The sequence below is a fragment of the Bos indicus x Bos taurus genome, chromosome 25, assembly GCF_003369695.1.
Source record: "Bos indicus x Bos taurus breed Angus x Brahman F1 hybrid chromosome 25, Bos_hybrid_MaternalHap_v2.0, whole genome shotgun sequence".
Taxonomy (NCBI): domain Eukaryota; kingdom Metazoa; phylum Chordata; class Mammalia; order Artiodactyla; family Bovidae; genus Bos; species Bos indicus x Bos taurus.
In genome coordinates this window covers 40,039,228-40,047,723 of record NC_040100.1, presented here as the reverse complement: position 1 = coordinate 40,047,723, position 8,496 = coordinate 40,039,228, and the positions used below count along the sequence as shown (strand labels likewise).

The 8,496-nt window shown below is 58.0% G+C and overlaps 1 protein-coding gene across 3 annotated transcripts; it reads left to right on the top strand.

The window, feature by feature from the left end:
- Positions 1 to 307: 307 nt before the first annotated feature.
- On the top strand, positions 308 to 4,673 carry IL32 (interleukin 32). 3 transcript variants are annotated; one of them, XM_027526900.1, is made up of 7 exons: positions 308 to 464; positions 584 to 625; positions 2,077 to 2,115; positions 2,257 to 2,313; positions 2,666 to 2,692; positions 2,868 to 2,927; positions 3,406 to 4,673. In XM_027526900.1, the coding sequence occupies exons 2-7, from the start codon at positions 611 to 613 to the stop codon at positions 3,721 to 3,723; spliced, it is 516 nt and encodes a 171-aa protein (XP_027382701.1). In that variant the 5' UTR covers positions 308 to 464; positions 584 to 610; the 3' UTR covers positions 3,724 to 4,673. The 3 variants fall into 3 exon arrangements, with proteins under 3 accessions (XP_027382701.1, XP_027382700.1, XP_027382702.1); XM_027526899.1 differs by having other exon boundaries at positions 310 to 464; positions 2,077 to 2,313; XM_027526901.1 differs by lacking the exon at positions 2,868 to 2,927 and having other exon boundaries at positions 313 to 464.
- Positions 4,674 to 8,496: the final 3,823 nt, after the last annotated feature.

The following is an 8,496-nucleotide window of genomic DNA, read 5'->3' as shown; positions in this document are numbered from 1 at the left end:
AGAAGCTTCTCTGGATATGGAGTGGGGTGCAGTCTGTTCAAGGGCCCTGGTCGGCTCCCCCTGAAGCTTCCTCAAACTATCATCCCAAGTCTGGACTTTACCCCGTCCCTCCGCGTGCTCTAGCCGATGGCGGGGGGTCCCAGCCCAAGCTGGGCTCAGAGATCCCCACCCAGCTCAGGGAGAAGGCCCCTGTCCTGGGACCCTGAGTGTAAGGGACACGCCCTTCCCGCCCCGCCCCTCAGATTCTGGCTCCATGTCTTCCCCTCCTTCTGACTCCCCCCCTTCCTCTTCTGTTTCTGCTTCTATTTCTATCTCAGTTTCTGTCTCAAACACACCCAGCTGACCCTGCCTCCTCCCCAGCAGGGCTCCACCCTCTCTGCCCTTCCCTGGCCAGCTCTTAAGTCGCTGGGGCTCAGCAGGCAGCGGGGTAGTGCTCAGCTGGAGCTCTGGCTGCAGGATCTCAGGTGAGGGGCTCTGGGGAGCCTGGCGTGGGGGTGGGGGAGACCTGCAGGGGGAGGATCCTCCAGGGTGGTGTGCGAGCCTTCTTCTCTGAAGCACTTTCCTCCCACTCTTCCTCCACCAGGTCCCAGCGGCAGGACCCTAAGCCACCATGTGCTTCGCTAAGGTGAGTGACAAGAGATGAGGGGAGAGTGGGCCTGGAGTCTCCTTTGCCACCTGTCCCCGCTCCCACCAGCTCAGCCCCAGCCCTGCTGACTGCTCTGTGCGCAGCAACCTCTGTCCCACCCTCCCTGGGCCCTGGGGTGGCCACAGGGGAAGTGAAAGTGTGAGTCCCTCAGTGGTGTCCAACTCTTTGCGAACCCCGGGACTGTAGCCCACCAGGCTCCCCTGTCCATGGGCTTCTCCAGGCAGAGATACTGGAGCGGGTTGCCATTTCCTTCCCACTGAGGAAGCAGAGGGTCAAAACATGGGACCCGTGCCATCAAAGCGCCCCGTCTCACAATAACCCTGGTCGAACGCTCTGCTGTCACCATCCTGAAATTTTGGATAATTGTTGACAAGCACGCTCCAGTTTCCTGTTGCTCTGAGCCTTTTCCTTATGTGGCAGGTCCTGGCTGTGGGGCTGGGGCTCCTGCTGGGAGGTCAGTTTTGCGGGCAGCTCAGTGTGGGGGCCTTTGGGACCGAGGAAGGAGCAATGGACCAGGGAGTGAGTGTAGGAATTAGAGTCGTCATGCTCGTGGGGGAGCCGGACCTGGAGCCTCTGCAGTGTCCGAGGAATCAGCCGTCCTCAGGCTCCTTCTAATGCTTATTCCTATTTATTGAATTTCTTTTGTCTCTGAGCGATCTTAGTTGCAGCGTGTGGGGTCTAGTTCACTGGCCAGGATTTTCAGAGAAAAGCTGAAAGCATTTCTCTCAGGGCGTGGATCAACAGCTGAAGCCACACTGAGATCAGAAACTATTCTTACCTTTGGGGTGGCCTCCGCCCTCTGTCCACTCACCTACCTAGTTCTGAGGGTGACCAGATCCCCAGGGGCTCTGGGCCATGGAACACCGGTGTCTGGGAGTGGTCATCTTGGGGTGAGCCAGGCTGAGCACTCAGGTCCAGTGAGAGGATGCGGGCAGAGAGTGTCCCCACGGACCCGCGAGGAGTTTCCTTGCCCAGTTATGTGTGATGCTGGGCTGACAGGATGGGGCCCCCAGACAAGAGTGTGCAGACAGGAGCCCTGCTCGAGATGTGAGCCGCACTGACTACCCAGGGCCAGGAGGGCAGCGGGGACAGCGCCAGATTCCCGAGTATCCCAAGGGGTCGGTGGGGCACCTCCCACCTCCATGAGTCATCAATTGTCTGGAGGGGAAGGGCTGGGGGCCGGGGGTCTGCAGGGTCAGAGGTCAGGAAGACTGGCCACTGTCACCCTCAGCACCTCAGACAGGAGAGGACAGTGCCAGTTCCTCCCTGGTCAGCTCTCAGCAGGACCACGGAGGGCTAGACATCTGGGAACCAGGTTGACCCGCCTACTCCAGGGCAACCGTCCTCCTTGGGTGAGTGTGTGTGTGTGTATAAAACAGATCTTGGTGGTTACAAGGTCAGAAGCCTGAATTTCACTGTTACCTCCACAGAGAGACCCACGTGTCCTGGCTTCTTTCAGGGTGTTATCGGTAAGAAGCTCATTTCCACGTATAGCTGGGGTTCAGGAGGCCTGGGTTCTGCTGGGTGAAGCTGAGAACATTCTGGCCCACTTGGGACCCAGCAGGGAGAAGAACCGAGATTCTTTTACTCAAGTCCATCTCTGTTCACAGCACAACCTTGTAGATGAATTTTTCGATACAATGGAAAATGAACCAGAAGGAGCACAGGTGGGTCACTGTGCCCCACCTCCGACCCTCCCCAGTTTGAGGGAGGTGGGGTGGGTTCACAGTCATGGTGATGATGAGGGTCACAGCTCAGCACCCAGTCCTTACACTGGACAAATGCACACCTGTGTGGCAGGTGAGTGTACAGGGAGGAGATACGGAGGCCCAGGGATGCTGAGGGCAGCGTCCGGACCACAGGGCAACGAGGGTGGGGCAGGATGCCAGAGCATGGTCCCCAGGTTGAGTGTTAGTTATTGGGGTAACTGGGCAGAGATGAGAACTAGCTGGGCCTTGGGATTCAGGGTGAAAGTGAGAGAGGGTGGGGGTATTTTAAACAGAGGTTTTTTCCCAACAGATGGAGGCAGTCCTAGCAGAGACTAAGGTGAGTTTGGACCTTGCCCCCTGCTAAGGGAAATCCTCAGAGTTGGATCAGCCAGGGTATGGAGTCTGGGGCACTGGCTCCCTTCAGACTCACCTGGATGCATGGGAGGCCACAGTGGGGACCACTGACCTCAGCAGGGAGGCAGGAGTGCAGACTGCACACTTCCTCTCCCCAGGAAAAATTCATCAAGGACGCCTTTAAAGTCATGGATAATCACATTCAAGAGAACAGTCCCGTGAGTTGGAGCCACTGTCTCAGTGCCTTCCTTCCCCTCCCCACTGGTCTCTCTTGTCCTTGGGGCTGCTGCGTGTGCACAGAGCTCCCTGGAGTGGGGGATGAAGTGGGGGCTCCCTGAAATCTCAGGTGGTGCAGCCTTGTGGGCATCAGCCTCCCGACTCAGCATCGGTGGCCAGAGCCCTGGACTTAGCTTCCTGCTATGAGCCCTGTGGGCCTGGCGCTGGGTTCAGCGGTCGACCACGTAGACGCAGGTACAACCAAGGACTGGGGTTCGTTCTTCGAAGGGAACCGAGGGGCAAGGCCCAGTCTCTGGGAGAAGTGCTCGTGTCTGCAGACCTTTTGGCCAGAAGCAGGCAGTTTGGATTCGTGGGCTTCTGAGTCCCAGCATTTCACAAGGGCTGGGAGGCCTCGGTAAGGTCAGGACCAGGGTCTGCCTCGCTCCGGGCGAGTCCCTGAATAGCCCACAATCCCTGCAGGAAACCCTGAAGGAGTCCAGTCCCTTGCTTCAGGAAGCACAGCAAGAAGTACGCTGCAGAATCCAGAGACGCTCCGTCTCCACCTCTCTGGAGGTCCAGAATCCGGAAGAGAGCATCTGGGCCAGAGCCCTGCGGCAGTTCTTGGGCATTCTGCAGAGTTTCCTGTCCGGGTGTCGGGATGCGCTCACCTGGCTGTGGGAGAAGGCCGCGGCCTGCCTACAGGCCGTCTGCAGTGCGGTGGAGGCCCTCTGGGAAGTGCTCACGGATTTCTGCTCCTTTGTTGGGCAGCTCTTATGCAGAAGCCTCATCCAGGTCTAAGAGCCTCACATGGTTCTGGAGGAGCCCCACCTCATTCAGAAGGCCCTGTACGATGCCCTTCCCGGAAACCATCTTCTGAAGCGACCTTTACCCTCCTGCTCACCCTTGACCCATCCTTTAACTGCCCTCCCCTCCTGTCCTGCAGGGACGACACCACAGCATCAGGCCAGGTTTCCCTTCTCCAGGTCTGACCTGTCTGTCAGGGACGGGGATGTTCTGCTGACCCAGGGACGTGGGAGAGGCTTGGAAGCCCAGAGGCCCCAAGGACCAAGGTGCCTTCCGTGGGTCAGCATGCCTCAGTGTCTCTGCCTGTCGCTCCAGACCCTGTCAGATGGGGCGCTGAGCTGATCCTCAGCGAGGGGGACCCCTGAGGGCCGGCTGCGGGTCTCGCAGGAGGAGTCAGTGGTGGACCCTGACCCTGACATTAGCATCTTAGTGCCCTCATCATCCTAAGCGACCCAGCTTGCTGTCAGCTGAGGCCCCAGCAGGGCAGGAGACCTGGAGGAAGGCTCTCCCTGTCTCCTGGGCCTGTGCCTTCCTGTCTGAGGAGGACAGCAGCCTGTCTGGGAGTTCCTTGTGGCAGAGCCCCATTCCGGGCATATCCTTCCCCCTTCACTTCCAGAGGGTCCCTCTGACAGGCCTGACACTGGAAGGCCTACCTCTGGCCTGAGTTCCCTGCTGCAAGGAGCCGCCCACTGCCAGGCCCTGAGCAGCCTTGGCTTCCTGGCCCCGTCCCTGCCTCACCTCCCCATCAGTATGCAAGTCCCTCAGACTTTCCTCTGTTCTCTGATGCCCCTGTGCTAAACCTGCACTTGACTATTTCCTTTTTTTCTTTTTACATAATGACTTACATCTGATATTCTACTTCTCACGATGGTGATTATAGCCGTTGATAGAAGTAGTATGGATGTTTTGTTTAACATTAAATTTCTTCCCCGTTTCAACATCAATATGAGTTTGTTTTTATTTTTGTTGTTGTTGTTTTTAGATTAAATCTTTTCTCCATTTCAATGTAAGTTACATGAAATACATTTTCTAAACACTTTCCCTCCCAAGGAAATGTTTCAGTTTTTGACCAATGATATGTGATTTGTGCATGGACAATATAAACTCGGGAGGTAACAGAACAAAATCCAATAAAAATATGGAGGAAAGAGTCCTCCAATGTACAGGAGGGAGTGATGTGAATGGAATAGGTGCAATTTCCAGGGATTCTGGGCACAAGTTTCCTTCTTCCTATGCAGAATTCTGAAACAATGAAATATTACTTATGTAAATATCAGTCATCTCACTTCTTGGACCTTTTAACCAGCACATGCATGTTATAGACAGCAGTTTTCAGTGGGTGATTTGCTGTAAAGAAGACGTTTTGTACTCCATTTAGCATAGGATAGCCATTTGAAACCATTAGGAGGTATTTCATGGGATCCGAGGAACTCTGGTCCTTTATGTCTCAGCTCAGAAAGAATTCAGGGAGAGGTGAAAGGAGCCTGGCAGCCTACAGTCCACGGGGTGGCACAGAGTCGGACACAACTGAGGACCTAAGGCTGTCACTGACCTGTCAGACCCCGTCTCATCCACAGGATGCTGCTCTGCATCTCCTCACCTGCGCAATAGTCCTTGGCTGCTGGCCAAGCTCCTCTCTCTCCCACCCGGGTCTCTGCACATGCTGCTCCTTTTGCCTGGGATGCCCTCCTTTTTCTCCGGGGCAGCTTTGCCCCTCTATTTCAAGCCAGGTCCCCTAAGGCCCCACCACATTCCCTGGCACATGGGTGGGGCTCAGGAAATAATCACGCCTTGATATGCTGTGAGTGCTGTCGCCCTGTCGTGTTCGCCTCTGCAGCCCCACGGACTGTGGCCCACCAGGTCCCTCATCCATGGGATTTCCCAGGCAAGGACAGTAGAGTGCGTGTCATTTCCTTGTCCAAGGGATCTTCCAAGCCCAGGCATTGAACCCAGGTCGCTTCCATCTCCCGCATTGGCAGTCAGATCCCTTACCACTAGTGCCCCCCACGCTGTGAGTTCTCCCAGTTCCTCAGTCTCTTATTGACCTGTCCTCTCTCCTGGAAGCGTTCCTCCTAGGAGTCTTGCAGGAGTCTTAAACCTAAACCTGTGACATGTGGGGACTCCCGTAGCCCTGTCTTCTTCCCAACACCTAAATGACTGAACCTCCCAGCCCCCGGCTCAGAGCTTTCCCTTCCAGCTGTGCCCAAGAAACACCTCTACTTTCCAAATCCAGTTGCCCTTCAAGGATATCAGAAGTCTCACTGTGTCTCCAAATTCCCATGCTGAAGTCCTCTGAATGCCACGTCATCTGGAGGTGGTCTTTACAAGGGATCAAGAGAAACGTGGTCCTTGGAGTGGGCCCTAATCCATTATGACTGTTAACCTTATGAAAATGGGGGATTAGGAGACACTTAAACGTCTGGAGAGGACACCCTGTCGACGTGGAGATGGCTATCTAAAGCCTAGGAGAGCCCTGGAACACAGGCTTCCCTCAGGGCGCTCAGAGGAACCGTACCTGCTGACACCTTGACCTCAACATCTAAGCTGCCCTGTGAAAGAATAAATGTGTGTTGTTGATACACGAGTTTGTGGTTCTTTGTTATGGTGGCCCTGGGCCTTGAAGACTTAAGAGAAGGCCATGGAGGTGCTGGGCTGAGAGAGGCTGTTGCCTCAGCAAGGAGGCTGGCCAGGCTGCGAGCGACAAGCCCTGTGGGGCAGGCCAGGGCAGGGAGACACCTGCCACTTTGCTTTGGATCAAGGGGACCCCAGAGGGCTCAGCGCCCAGACGGCCTTCATTCTCTCCTGAAGGCCCCAGTCTGTGTGCCAGGCAGCCCAGGCCACTCCTGTCAACAACTGTGCCAAGCTGTTTGGGTCTTTAGGGATGGGCCCCACCGTCCACCCCGGGACGCTGAACCCCAGCCTGCCTCTGTGGGCCCTCTGTGATTTTTGTCACCCTGTCCTCCTTCTGTGACATCCCAAGCAACCCACTTTGCTGGGGAACCCCACATCAGCCCTGAGACCACCCCTGGTCACCGTGCCCCAGGTCCTGGGTGACATCACTGCTCACACATAGATGATGCTCCACAGGCAGACCCCATGCACCTTCTTTCTGGTCAGCACCCTGGAACCAGAACTGCCCACTTTCAGGGGGACACCCTCCTGCACCTGGAACACCTCTCCCCTCTTCCACACCTGAGCCCCTGCCGTCCACTCGGGAGCTGCTTGGCTCCCATCAGCTCATGCTGGTGGGAAGACAGTGGACTGTCCCCCTCTCAGTCTGGGGTCACTGCTTCGTCATCGTTCCTGGGTGATGTGTGGGTCTGACCTGGGCCACCTATTGACCGCCCCCCACCCCAGCTCATCACAGAATTCAGGATCTAAATCAGTGCCGGATTCTCTTCTTTTGTGGAGAAGGCTATGGCACCCCACTCCAGTACTCTTGCCTGGAAAATCCCATGGACCGAGGAGCCTGGTAGGCTGCAGTCCATGGGGTGGCAAAGAGTCCGACACGACTGAGGGACTTCACTTTTACTTTCCACTTTCCTGCATTGGAGAGGGAAATGGCAACCCACTCCAGTGTTCTTACCTGGAGAATCCCAGGGATGGGGGAGCCTGGTGGGCTGCCGTCTATGGAGTCGCACAGAGTCGGACAGGACTGAAGCGACTTAGCAGCAGTAGCAGGGTCCCGGTGGTGGCGGGCTAGCGCGGGGCACGCGCAGCGCGGCCTACCCGGCCCCCGCCCCGCTCGCAGGCCCGCAGTTCTCGTCGTTCCAGGACCGGCTGCAAGAGGGCTCCGCACGCCCGCTCACCGAGCCGGGGCTGCCCCCCGGGGCGGAGGTGGACGCCGTGTCTCCTGGCGGCTCAACGAGAAGACCTACCTGATCCGGGGGCGGCAGTACTGGCGGTAGGAGGAGGCGGCGGCGCGCCCGGACCCCGGCTACCCGCGCGATCAGAGCCTCTGGGAGGGCGCGCTGCCGGCCCCCGACGATGTCACCGTCAGCAACAGGGGTGGGAGAGCTCGCGCACCCGGGGGGCCGGGCCTTGGGGGCCCAGTGGCCGTGGGGTGGTGGGGCCTGCAGAGCCCGGCGTGGGCGGAGAAGCGGTGCGGAGAGAGGGGTTTGGAGGGTGGGCAGGCGTGCACCAGCCCCTCAAACCTCTCCCTCCCCGCAGGTGACACCTACTTCTTCAAGGGCCTCCACTACTGGCGCTTCCCCAAGGGCAGCATCAGAGCCGAGCCAGACTCCCCCCAACCCATGGGTCCCAAGTTCCTGGACTGCCCCGCCCCCACTGTGGGCCCTCGGGCCCCCAGACCCCCCAGAGCGACCCTTAAGCCAGAGACTGCGACTGTCAATGTGGGATCAGTCCGGCTGCGGGGCGTCCTTCAGTGCCCCTCCTGCCTCTTCTGTCCCTGCTGGTGGGGGGCCTGGCCTCCCCCTGAAGGGAACCTGCGGCTGTATGGAAGGGATCGGATCTCCCACCGGGCCCCCTCGGGTGGTGGCTGTGGGAAGTCTGTCCCAGGGGTGGGTCTCAGCCAGGATGCAGCTGGGGATGCAGGTGGACCTAAATCCAGGAGGGCAGAGACACAGGGCCAGCCCTGGCACTGAATGTCCTGACTGCCGCCTCCTGGGCCTTCCTTCCTCCCCTGTCCCTGGCCATGACCCCGCAGGACTCTCCTTTTCCCGGAACACCTGGCCTTTCCCGGAGCTCAGGTGGCTGAATTCCTGCAGCCCGCCCCGCCTGCCAACAGCAGCTGTCCCAAGTGCTTGG

Excerpts from the sequence above, each read along its gene's own strand:
- IL32 (XM_027526899.1), top strand. Across the intron at positions 2,314-2,665 it reads ATGAACCAGAAGGAGCACAG|ATGGAGGCAGTCCTAGCAGA; the intron begins GTGGGTCACTGT and ends TTTTCCCAACAG. Across the intron at positions 2,928-3,405 it reads ACATTCAAGAGAACAGTCCC|GAAACCCTGAAGGAGTCCAG; the intron begins GTGAGTTGGAGC and ends CAATCCCTGCAG.